Source organism: Colobus angolensis, unplaced genomic scaffold (genome assembly GCF_000951035.1).
Source record: "Colobus angolensis palliatus isolate OR3802 unplaced genomic scaffold, Cang.pa_1.0 Scaffold87, whole genome shotgun sequence".
In the NCBI taxonomy this organism is placed as follows: Eukaryota; Metazoa; Chordata; class Mammalia; order Primates; family Cercopithecidae; genus Colobus; species Colobus angolensis.
This window is the reverse complement of record NW_012122598.1, coordinates 4,234,328-4,247,448: the sequence shown is the minus strand read 5'-3', so window position 1 is coordinate 4,247,448 and position 13,121 is coordinate 4,234,328. Positions and strand designations below refer to the sequence as shown.

At 45.6% G+C, this 13,121-nt stretch overlaps 2 protein-coding genes across 6 annotated transcripts in view; one reads left to right on the top strand and one right to left on the bottom strand.

Moving 5' to 3' along the window:
• The window catches only part of LETMD1 (LETM1 domain containing 1), a 12,524-nt gene extending 4,754 nt beyond the window's left edge, over positions 1–7,770 (top strand). For 3 of the 4 annotated variants that reach the window (XM_011930661.1, XM_011930660.1, XM_011930662.1), the window contains exons 4-9: positions 976–1,058; positions 3,024–3,210; positions 3,334–3,435; positions 3,540–3,692; positions 5,212–5,308; positions 6,699–7,770. In XM_011930661.1, the coding sequence (XP_011786051.1) occupies positions 976–1,058; positions 3,024–3,210; positions 3,334–3,435; positions 3,540–3,692; positions 5,212–5,308; positions 6,699–6,769 (693 nt within the window). In that variant the 3' untranslated portion in view covers positions 6,770–7,770. The remainder of the gene's footprint in view (positions 1–975; positions 1,059–3,023; positions 3,211–3,333; positions 3,436–3,539; positions 3,693–5,211; positions 5,309–6,698) is intronic. The other variant, XM_011930663.1, reaches the window with a different exon arrangement.
• Positions 7,771–8,232: 462 nt separating this feature from the next.
• Positions 8,233–13,121, bottom strand: part of CSRNP2 (cysteine-serine-rich nuclear protein 2) — a 23,634-nt gene continuing 18,745 nt past the window's right edge. For both annotated transcript variants that reach the window (XM_011930659.1, XM_011930658.1), the window contains one exon: positions 8,233–11,675. In XM_011930659.1, coding sequence (XP_011786049.1) covers positions 10,752–11,675 — 924 coding nt within the window. In that variant the 3' untranslated portion in view covers positions 8,233–10,751. The remainder of the gene's footprint in view (positions 11,676–13,121) is intronic.

Sequence of the window (13,121 nt, the reverse complement as noted above, 5' to 3'; positions counted from 1 at the left end):
AAAAAAAAAAAAAAAAAGTCCTCAAGGGCAGTCAGGCACGGTGGCTCACGCCTGTAATCACAGCATTTTGAGAGACTGAGGTGGGCAGATCACCTGAGGTCAGGAGTTTGAGACCAGCCTGGCCAACATGGTGAAACCCCGCCTCTACTAAAAATACAAAAATTAGCTGGGCATGGTGGCGGGCGTCTGTAGTCCCAGCTACTCGGGAGGCTGAGGCAGAAGAATTGCTTGAACCTGGGAGGCGGAGGTTGCAGTGAGCAAAGATCGCGCCACTGTACTCCAGCCTGGTTGGTAAGAGCAAAACTCCATCTCAAAAAAAAAGGTCTGCAAGGATCCAAAGGGCAGCATGAAAGTAGTAGTATTTGGTGACTTGATGGGTCGTTTTGAAGCTGAGAGTAAGAATCTAGGACCCATTCCGCAGATCAGGAAGAGTTCACTGCAGGATTTGGTATAATGTCAGGCTCTGTACTAGACATTATTTGGGATACAAAACTAGATAAGTCAGAGGCTTTGTCCTCAAGGAACTAACTATCCAGAAGTAAATAGAAATAAAGTTGGGGACCACATGCAGTGACTCATGCCTGTCATCCTAGCACTTTGGGAGGCCAAGACAGACAGATCGCTGGAGGTCAGGAGATTGATACCAGCTTGTCCAACGTGGTGAAATGCTGTCTCGACTAAAAATACAAAAGTTAGCCTGGAGTGGTGCTCATGCCTATAATCCCAGCTACTCGGCTGACTGAGACAGGAGGATCACTTGAACCCAGGAGGCAGAGGTTGCAGTGAGCTGGGATCACACCACTGCCCTCCAGCCTGGGTGACAGAGCAAGACTCCGTCTCAAAAAGAAAAAGAAATAAATTTGGTCCTTTTTCTGGGCTGTAATAGAAGTTTACTGTACAGTGGGGTGGAGGGATTGTCTATTGTATTAACAACTTATTTGGGTTAAAACTGCATCTGTGTTTATTTCTGCTTAGTTCCGCCAAGACGTCACCAAGTGTCTTTTCCTAGGTATTATTTCCATTCCACCTTTTGCCAACTACCTGGTCTTCTTGCTAATGTGAGTACAGACTTCCATCTCCCCAACATCTTGAAGATGTATCAATTTTTTAAAATTAATAATTACTTTAAACAGAACTTTTCATTACAGAAGCTAGGTAGAGGTTATCAAACTTCTGCTCCAATCTTCTCATTATTCCAAGGTTCATAAAAGCCACTTAGGAAGACCTTGGTTACTGGAACACATCACATCTAGAAGTGTAGGTGGCCTAGACTCTCCCTATCTCTTAGCTGCCCTGAGTCATGTGAAATAAGATAGTGACCTTCTCCATCATCCCTAGAGGCAACAACTCAATCCCCGAGAGAGAGCACTTTTAGACTAATTTCTTTAGAAAAAAAAGTATATTTTGTATTCTGATAACATATTTTTATTACTTCATATCCAAAAATGACATTTCTAAACTGTGATCTTGCATGTCATTCATTATCTATTGCTGTATAACAAATAACCTCAAAGCTTAATAGCATAAAACAATAGTATAAATCATTTTCATGATTTTGTAGGTCCAGAATTAGGGCAGTGCTCAGGTGGGCGGTTGATTTCTCTCTTCCATGTAGGGTTGACAGAGGTCCCTTAGTGATATTTAGCTGCTGAATGGACTAGTCTGGAAGGTCCAAGATCACTCTTATGTCTGGTGCCCTGGCAGGGATGGCTGCATTACCCAGTTCTGGTTGAACTGTCAACCAGAGTGCCCAGATGTGGCTTCTTCAATATGGCAGTCTCAGGATAGTGGGACTTCTAACTTGGGAGCTCAGGGCTCCAAGAGTGAGGGGTGCTAGTCAGTAAGAATCTATATGACTTTATAACCTTGCCTTGAAGGTCACATAGACTCACTGCTGCTCTGTCCTATTGATTGAATCAGTCACCTAGAATGAAAAAAGGGGAGGATGTAGACCTCAGCTCTCCATAAGATGAGTGCCAGAGAAATTGAGGTCATGTTTTAAAACCACCAAACATGTAGATAAATGAATTACAAAACAAATCGTGGCCAAGTGCACGCCTGTAATCCCAGTACTTTGGGAGGCTGAGGCGAGCAGATAGTGAGGTCAGGAGATTGAGACCTTTCTGGCTAACACAGTGAAACCCTGTCTCTACTAAAAATACAAAATATTAGCTGGGCGTGGTGGCACACGCTTGTAATCCCAGCTATTCGGGAGGCTGAGGCAGTGGAATCGCTTGAACCCAGGAGGCAGAGGTTGCAGTGAGCTGAGATTGCACCACTGCAGTCCAGCTTGGGTGACAGAGCGAGACTCTGTCTCAAAACAACAACAACAGATCGATTGCCTTTTACATACTGTGTCCACATAAGGACTGTGCTATAGTTAGTCAGCATCACATATAGTGTCCAGGTCAGTCTGCAACTCTGTCCAAAGTATGCTCTTCACATGTGTTAGTTCAAAAGGAGTCATTATGTCTGATTGCTGCATGGCAGGCTATTCTGCTAGTCCTTCCTTTCACATCACATTTCAGTAATGTTGCTTGAAATTGTGCTTCATTATATCTTATAAACTTTGGTCTGAGAATCACTTAAGAAAAGAACTGACTGTGGTGGCTCTCACCAGTAATCCCGGCATTTTGGGAGACTGAGGCAGGAAGATTGCTTGAGGCTAGGAGTTCGAGACCACCCTGGGCAATATAGCAAGACCTCATCTCTGCAAAAAAATTAGAAACTTAGCCGGGCATGGTGGCCTGTGCCTGTGGTCCCAGCTACTCAGTAGGCTGTGGTGGGACGATTGCTTGAGCCTAGGAGGTTGAGTCTGCAGTGAGCTGTGATCATGCCACTGCACTCTAGCCTGGGTGACAGGGGACCCTGTCTCTTAAAAAAAAAAAATTGAAAAAGAACACTGAGGTAGGGAAAGAATGTCTTCATCTCTTCTTCCTAGTATTCATGTCTACCAAATGCTTTCTTTGGCTTCCTCTGAAAGAAGCCAGTTTCAGCCAGTTTGTGATTCTTTCTCTTTTCAGGTACCTGTTTCCCAGGCAACTACTGATCAGGCATTTCTGGACCCCAAAACAACAAACTGATTTCTTAGATATCTATCATGCTTTCCGGAAGCAATCCCACCCAGAAATTATTAGTTATTTAGAAAAGGTCATCCCTCTCATTTCTGAAGCAGGACTCCGGTGGCATCTGACAGATCTGTGCACCAAGGTATTCCTGCAGTTAAGCCTTCCTACAAATGTGGAGTCTTGTTAGATTCAGTGTGCACTAAAACTAGGTGAGAGGGGTAGTTAGGACTTTCCTAACATCTACCAATCTCTTACCTCTTCCAAGATACAGCGTGGTACCCACCCAGCAATACATGATATCTTGGCTTTGAGAGAGTGTTTCTCTAACCATCCTCTGGGCGTGAACCAACTCCAGGCTTTGCACGTGGTGAGCACTTTGAGGGCTTCTCTTTTCCATAGCATCACCATGTTTCAGATGTTTACTTGAGCTCATACTATTTGCCTTTCCCCTCCTATGTGGTTGTGTTACAGAAAGCCTTGAGCCGGGCCATGCTTCTCACATCTTACCTGCCTCCTCCCTTGTTGAGACATCGTTTGAAGACTCGTACAACTGTGATTCACCAACTGGACAAGGCTTTGGCAAAGCTGGGGATTGGCCAGCTGACTGCTCAGGAAGTAAAATCGGTAAGAGCTTGATTGTAACATCAACCCTCAACCCTTGGTGTGCTTTTGAGCCTACAGCAGGCCAGAGATTTACAGGGGCTCCTTGTCTTGTTTATTACGTGGAACCCAACTTCTTATTCTCTCACTTCATTTATCTATTTGTGATTTTTATTTATTTATTTATTTATTTTGAGACAAAGTCTCATTCTGTTGTCCAGGCTATATAGAGTACAGTGGCACAGTCTTGGCTCACTGCAACCTCTGCCTCCCGGTTCAAGTCACCCTCCCACTTCAGCCTCCGAAGTAGCTGGATTACAGGTGTGTGCCACCACGCCCAGCAATTTTTTTGTATTTTTAGTAGAGATGGTTTCACCATGTTTGCCAGACTGGTCTTAAACCCCTGGCCTCAAATGATCCATCCATCCAAAGTGCTGAGACTACAGATACGAGCTACTGCACCCAACCTGTTTATTTATTTTTTAGTAGAGATGGGGTCTCACTATGTTGACCAAGCTGGTGTTGAACTCCTAGCCTCAAGCGATCCTCCCATCTTGGCCTCCCAGAGTGCTGGGAATACAGCCGTGAACCACTGTGCCCGACCTTTTTAAAAATTACTTTTTAATTAGTCAGGAGTGGTGGCACATGCCTGTAATCCCAGCTACTTGGGAGGCTGAGACATGAGAATTGTTTGAACCCAGGAGGTGGATTGCAGTGAGCCAAGATCGCACTGGGTGACAGAGTGAGACTCTGTCTCAAAAAAAACCCAAAAAAAAATAAAATTTTTTTTATTTTTGTAGAGACAGGGTCTCACTGTGTTGCCCAGGCTGGTCTTGAACTCCTGGGCTCAAGTGATCCTCCTGCCTTAGCCATTCAAAGTGTTGGGATTACAGGCATGAGGCACTGCACCCAGCTTCTTATCTCATTTCTGTGTCTTTTTTCTCAATAAACTTAGCTAGGGGGAAGGAGTTGCCCACAGTAATTTTGGTTTGTATTTCTTCTAGCACTTCAGAAAGCAAGGATACTGCAGTTTAGACCTACTATTTTAGATTATATAGGACTCTTTGCTTGTCATCTTGTCCATCACTAGTTTTCAGATTGCCATGAGGAAAGGCTTCTTGTGGGAATAAGATTGTAACTTTTTTTTTTTTTTTTTTTGAGACAGAGTCTTGCTCTGTTGCCCAGGCTGGAGTGCAGTGGCATGATCGTGGCTCACTGCAGCCTCCGCCTCCCAGGTTGCAGAGATTCTCCTGCCTCAGCCTCCCAAGTAGCTGGGACTACAGGTGCGCATCACCACGCCTGGCTAATTTTTGTATTTTTTAGTAGAGATGGGGTTTCACCATATTGGCCAGCTGGTCTCAAACTCCTGACCTTGTGATCTGCCTACCTCAGCCTCCCAAAGTGCTGGGATTACAGGCATGAGCCACCGTGCCCAGTGAGATTGTAACTTATTTAAAGGAGATTTAGGATTGTTTGTGGATTTCCATTTCCTTGGCATAATCACTCTGATTATTAAGGACCATTTCTCTTCTGAGCGGTATAGGCTTGTTATCTCCGTGGCCTGAATTCTACACATATTGGTGAAGATAGGTGTCGAACTTGGCTGGGAGAATGGCTGCAGATTTCCTGCAGCCTGAAAGGTAAAACACATTTCTGTGGTTATACCAGTAAAATCTAAGCCACTTTTATAATTTTGAGGTCATTTTGAAGTTAATTATGGAGTACTGTGAGACATACTGATTGAAAGGGCACAAACTCACATGGCTGCTGCATGCCCGGCAGGTAATGCTTTTTTTTTTTTTCTTTGAGACAGAGTTTTACTCTTGTTGCCCAGGCTGGAGTGCAATGGTGCGATCTCAGCTCACTGTAACCTCCGCCTCCTGGATTCAAGTGATTCTCCTGTCTCAGCCTCCCGAGTAGCTGGGATTACAGGCATGCATCACCACGCCTGGCTAATTTCGTATTTTATTTTTCTTGGAGTCTTGCTCTGTCGCCCAGGCTGGAGTGCAATGGCCGGATCTCAGCTCACTGCAAGCTCCGCCTCCCTGGTTCATGCCATTCTCCTGCCTCAGCCTCCCGAGTAGCTGGGACTACAGGCGCCCGCCACCTTGCCCGGCTAGTTTTTTTGTATTTTTTAGTAGAGTTGGGGTTTCACCGTGTTAGCCAGGATAGTCTCGATCTCCTGACCTCGTGATCCACCCGTCTTGGCCTCCCAAAGTGCTGGGATTACAGGCTTGAGCCACCACGCCCGGCCTTTCATATTTTTTTTAGTAGAGATTGGGTTTCTCCATGTTGGTCAGGCTAGTCTCAAACTCCTGACCTCAGGTGATCCGCTGGCCTCGGCCTGCCAAAGTGTTGGGATTATTGGCGTGAGCCACCGTGCCCGGCGTATCCTGTTCTTACAGGTATTTATTATAGCAGTATCCCTAGCCTCTCCACTAGATGCCAGTAGCACCCCTTCACCCGCAGCTGTCACAACCAAAAATGTCTCCAGACATTGCCAAATGTCCTGGGGGTGGGGAGGAGAGAGGCAGGATTGTCCCTGTTGAGAAGTACTGGTCTAAAAGCATTCAAACTCAAAACAAAAACAGTCTACTGACCAAACACAAAGCATATGAGGGTATGTATTAGGCTTATTGGCTCCTTGTTTAGGCTAGGTCTTGATGTGGTCTGGGCCTTTGGATGTTAGGGTAGGCCTACTAATCTTGAAGCTGAAAAATGTCCGTAGAGCAGCAACTTCTACTAGAACAATCCCAAGGTGACTGGTGTTTAGTACCATTACCATCTCTGAATTTTCTACTGCAGTCACATGAGAAATAGAGGATGAGTTGATACAAATATATAGTAGAAGGAAAGGAAGGCATGCGTGCAGGGGCTGAAACAAAGAAGGGGAACTTTGAGAAAAACAGCTTCTTCATTCCACCCCTCCCTGTACTTGGCTTCCTGCCTCCAGGCTCAAGCCATATATAACAAGGCAGTTATAAGGCAGAGTGTTCCCAAGCCAAACCACTAACACTGTGGTGTTTTCAGAAACTGAGCTGTCTCTCTTGCTGCACAACGTGGTCCTGCTCTCCACCAACTACCTTGGGACAAGGCGCTGAGTGAACCATGGAGCGGATGGCGTTGTCCTGCAGTCGCATAGTACAGCAGTGCAGGAACAAACAGCACTTGCCAGCAATGTCTGTGTGCACTGTTAAGTGTGTGGGAGGGAGAGAGAGGAGCAGGGGCCATGGGCTTCACAGCATGGCACACTTGGGAACTGCAGACATTCCCTTCACCTAGAACTGAAACAAACCCTCTTGCCAGGGGTGGCCCATGTGAGGTGTGTCATCCCGTCCCCCTCATAATTACTAATAGCTGGAACTGGCAGCAGCCTTTACTGGGCTTTTACTGTGATATGTTCAGTTCACGTCCTAGGAAGTCCGCTTTTGCCCCAAGTGGGAATCCTTATTTGGCTAAGGACTGATCCACTTCCATGTTACTTACATCTGTGGGTTTTTGTTGTTGCTGGTAGAGAATTTGTGGCTGGCGAGAACAGTGCTTCTTTGGCCAGAGCACTCGTGTCCATGCATGTACTTCAGTGTTTCCTTCCGTCCTTTCTGATATGACCAAAAATCCAGTTGTTTTGTTTTTTGTCCCCCTCACTGGCACGGGCTAACCACTTGGTTTTCAAACCCTTTGAACACCTTGACTTTTTTTTGATGGGTAACTTGCAGGAATATTCTGTTGGAAAAGATAACAGGAAGTACAAGTGATTCTTGACCCCTTCCTCAGTGTTTCTAGCCTTCACTCTCCATTGTCTTTTCCGGGCTGTATTACAGCCCCCTGTGGATCTTCAGCGCTTTGCTGCCTCCACTGTGATGCAGCAATCCAACCGTAACTGACAGTGGCTGCCTTCTTTGGGCCATGGATCACACCTGTAAGGTACTAATTACTGCCCAGCCTGGGGAGATCAGGAGAGGTCTGCATCGAGTTAGTAAGTTGGGTTTAGCTTTTGGGTGTGCATCAGTGACTTATAGTTCTGTAATAACGTACTGTAAATGCATGAAGCACTGTTTTTAAACCCAAGTAAAGACTGCTTGAAACCTGTTGATGGAAATGACTTATGCATACTCTAATCATTTTGCTGAGTCTCCTTTTACAAGACTGACATAACCTAACAAGTGGGGATTTAATTGGTTGGAATAGAACCTTCTGATGGGATGGAAGTTTTGCCGAAACTGATTTGAAGTTGATCTCCTTGCTGGACACTTGAAGATGATAACAAGGAAAAGAGAATTTCATATAGTTAATGGAATGAGAAAATGGGAGCCCAGAGTAGGGACAGGGCAAAGCTCCAACAGACACAAGCAAGGCCTGCTTCAGCTGAACAGGTACACAGGGGCATATGACCAATCCAGCTCTTGGTAGTCCAAAGAGAATATTCTATTTTTCCATCACAAAATGTTTCTATTGTTAACATTAATTCCTAACTGACCTAATTAGTTTTATAACGAAGCTGGAGAAGCATCCTTTTTCTAACAAGTAACTGAATTGTGGCCTGCCGAGACAGAGTAACACACCATTCTTTTGAATATTTCTTTAATATTACATTTAAATATTCTCTTTAAATACAGCATTATCACAATGTAAAGAACCTAAAGGGGAGAAAATTATTTTCAGAGAACCAGACAAGCTTTGGATTCACATTGAAAATACTACCTGTGTACAGTATGTGAGAAAGGAAATTGGAAAATAGTAAGAGTTGTGGTGAGAAGAGTCATTTATCTAGGCCTGGACTGGGGCTGAAGCTGTCTGCTTCTGTGATCAGAGGCCTAGCTTTCCTAGCAACCATGAGCTAGAATTCTGTCCAACTCAGGTAGCACCAGAAGTGAGATGGACTAGGTTGTAGAGAAGGCCTTTTGCTTGACAAGACAGTTAATGCTAAATGTTAATATTTAGCACTCAAAAGTTTGGGATCAGTGTGAATCACAACTGTAGAGTTAATGAAGGGGATGGACTTAGATTAAGAAACTACAGGTTTTCAGAAACATCAATTATCTTATGGGTTGGCAATGAGCTTAATAATTACAGATTCATATTCCTGGTTTGATCCCAAAAGCTAATGTGTTCCTCATCGTGCAGCTGGAATCTACTTCCTAGATTAAGCTAGAGCCTTCCTGCAAAGGCAGTGTGCAGACCTCACCCTCCCCTTCTGACACAAACTTTGAAAAAGATTCTTTTCTCCATCAAGCCAAATTCCCAATTAAGCTTCAGTCCTGTGTTTGCGGGTACTAGTCTAAGGTAGGGGAGTCTAGTTCAGTCCTGGATAGCTTTGAGATCTCAGGTACTTAAGACTCAACTCTGTTTCGTGAGGCTAGGGGATGGGGAGAGAGAAGGATTTATGTACTTAAGTTCCCCTCCAAACTAAAACCAAGCAAACACTGGAACAAATAGGAGAGGCAGAATGAACTAAACAATGTATGTGTATTAAATACAAATCCTTTCAGGCTCGAGTTTAGAGACTTCAGGGGTGAAATGCTTCTGCGACATACATAGTTTCTGTAAGACACCAGGGCCTTAATATCCCACAGAAAAGGCTTTATGAGGAAGATTAGTAGTAGTGTCTCCCCCCAACACAGTTTTTCACTCTTGTGTGTGTGTGGTTAATAAACCATACCGGAAGTAATGTATGGTGTAAAGGATGCTTGAGAAGAGTAGTTTTGCTCCCTACTGCCTCCATTTTAGAACAGAGGCAAAGATTACTAATAAAAGGAAATCAGTGCTGTTCAATGGAGATCTTAGAACATAGGATGAACAGGAACTGTATTCCCCCTGACAGAGGTAAGAACTGAATCAAACTGAATGAGTTCCATTCTATATGCTTCAAAGGTTATAATTAGAACCTGAATCCTTTGGAATCTGGGAATTGCATGTGGCATTTAAGAACTGGTGTGGCTTCCAATTTTTATATATCATCAAGATGGAGGGGTCCAATAAACATTTGCAATTCCTGGACTTGAACAGTGTAAGAACTCTCTAACCTGGTATGTTGAAAACAACCATGAGGGTAGATGCAGGAAAAAAAGAACAAAAACTGGTTGTGACCTTACGATTGCCACATCCTACATTCCACTAAAGCTCAGCTCTCACAAAGGGAAAAACCTAGGTGAAAAAACAAGCACAGCACAAATATGTCATCTTTCCAAATAGCAAGCAGCCTGTTCCCGCTGCCTCCTTTGGCCACAGTTAATGCTCCACGTAGGCCTCCTGTGGGATGGGTGAGCCCCAGCCAAAAGCTGCCTGACAGTGCTAGCATCAGATACGTACAGAAGGCTCAGGCTCTTTATAGCACATCCCCAGCCAATCCAGCTCTTTTTCTCCAAAGGAAAAAGGATGGAGGGAAAAAAAGACATATAGACAAGTTTAACTCTAGTACTTAAGAACATGTGGAAGAAACAATTCAAGTTACAGACCAGGAATCCCCAGTGTGGGGAACAGGTCGGAGAACACCAAACATGTCAAATATTAACCTATTTACCAAATAGGGGATTGAAGGAAGGCAGGTTAAATTTTTGTAAATCCTGGAGATTTTGTACAGAAGCAGAGATCCTTCCACTCCCTCCTCCTGAGACTCGACCAGGTGACTTTCTAGTTTGAAGTATTATGACACACCAAAATGGGGTATCAGAATAGCCACCGAGAAAAATGAGCTTGTACTCTGCCTGGGGCTTGGGAGGGAAGGGACTTTGCCATGTTCTTCAGATTCTCATGTTCTGGTCCCTACAGAAAGACTAGCTGCTTGAGTTACCCAGCTTCTCCTGTGAGATCCTAGTTCTTTGTTCCAGTGGCCCAGAAAGCTGAGTGTTCAGCACTATGCAGCTTTCTCTGCCCCAGGATCCCCAGATCAAGCTGGGGCTGGTCTCCTTGGTACTGTTTCCCTTTTAAAAAATACTCAAACAATCCTTTCCCACCCATTCCCCAAAGACCCCAGTAAAATAACATGGGAGCAGCAGCTGCTTCTACAGTTTTGTTTTGAAATGGTGTTAGATAAAATAAGGGAATAAATAGAGAATGGGTAAGAGACAGGACCTCTAGCCCCTATCACACTGCCAGAGGGAGTTCTAAGGAAGAATCTTCAGGGGGCCGATCCTCATTCTGCTGGGAGGTCTTCACCACCCCACAGCCCTCTTCATTGTCCGTGCGGAAGGGGAGGCTTGAGGGGGACCAGGAAGGGCGGAAGTCTTCATTTTCAGGCTCCTCAGGGTTACAATCTTCGGGCAATAGCGCTTCTAGGGTGGGTGTTTTCCCCACCTCTGATTTACAGAGGGCAGTTGGGTCTGTGGAGCTACAAGCCACCAGTGAGGTAACAGGGAGAGAGAAGACATTCAGATCCTTCTCCTTTGGGAAAGAGGCTGAGCCTTCTTCTGTACCAGGCTCTCCTTTCACTCCCAAGACTGGCCTCTGCTCCACTTGATAATAGACCAGGGGCCCACTGTTCAAGTAGGATGGGCTGTTCACCGCTGAGGCAGTTGGGTGGTCTGAGTTCTCGGTAAAACACAGGACAGAGGAGCCTGGGGGCAGCTGAGCCTGGATGAGAATGGGGGCTGTAAGGCCTGGGCACAGCTCTTCGGGGACAGCCAGGGGCTCCTCCAGGATGCACACACCCAGGCTCTCAATGCTCGAGTCCAGGCTGGCACTAGAGCCGCTGGAATCTTCTTCTGCCTTGAGCCGCTCCAGTTCCTCTGCACTCTGCAGGTGCATCACTGCTGTCTCATTCTCAGCAATGAACTCCTGGAAGTCCTGGGTCTCAGAGCCCTGTGCTCCTGTCAGGCTGCAACTGGCAGTGGGGGAGGGCTCCTCATCTGGGGCTGCTGGGCGGGTCACCTGCCGCTTGCTCTCCAGCTCCAGCTTCATAATGGTGTGGAGGTAATGAGTCCGAACCCGGATTGGATTAAATTCAATGCGCCCTGCCATGTTCCCACAGCCATCCCGGGAGCAGCCACATGGAAAGGACATGCGATCCACCTGAGCGGGGACAAGAAGGTTGGGGAAGATGAGACCCACAGTCCTAACAATGGAGACAGGAGACATCAGCTGGCAAACAGGCAGTTGGGATTTGAGGTCTCCTTATAAGAAGAAAAGCAACCAATTCAAAGCATAGCATGCGGTGTGAGCTAAGAGAACACTAGACGGTAGTTATCAGACCACTTGCATTTCAATCCCAGCTCAGCCATTAATTAGTGGTGTGACCTCAAGAAAATCATTTCTCTCTCTAGGGCTTTGTTTCCTCAGACAAAAATCACATCACAGGGTCCTTCCAGTTAGAGTCCACAGATACTTTCTGAATGCTGATAGTTTTCACAGAGGAAATTTACGAGCCTCAGAGACTTTTTCAGAACTTAACCTGGTTCACTGAGACAACAAAAGGCTGCACCCAAGCCTATGGCCCTTCTGCAATGACAGGCATGGGACAGTGAATGGAAGATCTTGCTACATCAAAAAAATACATTCTGGGGAAACTAAGCAAATGTGCCTTAGTTTGCTAAGGTGCTAGAACGCAGGTTCACACAGTGGCCAATTTTTTAGCTACCTGCTTTATTTTCCCTGAGGGTTGACTAGTAGTTCTGAAGCAGTTGCCAAGATAATTAACTTACAGACCAGGGATATCTGGAAAGGAGATGCTTTCTACCTCCTTATCACTTTCGTATTCCAAACGGGAAAAACACATAAACCAAAAATAAAAGGAAAAATTAAAACCACAAGTAAGCAAGTAAGCATGTACAAATCACAATGTCTTTCTATATTGACTTACAGAAATCTCCAGTCCAGTTATACCATTTTTTTTTTCCTTTGGAGATAGGGTCTTGCTCTCTCGTCCAGGCTGGAGTGCAGTGGTGCCATCATGGCTCACTGCAGCCTGCAGCGATCCTGGGCTCAAGCAACCCTCCCACTCAGCCTCCTGAGTAGCTGGAACTACAGGTACAAAGCACTACATCTAGCTAATTTAAAAGAAGTTTTGTTTTGTGAGACGGAGTCTAACTCTGTCACCCAAGCTGGAGTGCAGTAGCATGATCTTGGCTCACTGCAACCTCTGCCTTCTGGGTTCAAGCAATTCTCCTGCCTCAGCCTCCCGAGTAGCTGGGATTACAGGCACCCACTATCACTCCCAGCTTATTTTTGTATTTTTTTGGTAGAGACAGGTTCACCATGTTGGCCAGGCTGGTCTCAGACTCCTGACCTCATGATCCGCCCGCCTTGGCCTCCCAAAGTGCTGGGATTACTGGCATGAGCCACCGTGCCAGGTCCTAATTGTTTTTTTTTGTTGTTGTTTTGAGACGGACTCTCGCTCTGTCGCCCAGGCTGGAGTGCAGTGGCATGATCTCGGCTCACTGCAAGCTCCGCCTCCCAGGTTTACGCCATTCTCCTGCCTCAGCCTCCCGAGTAGCTGGGACTACAGGCGCCCGCCACCAT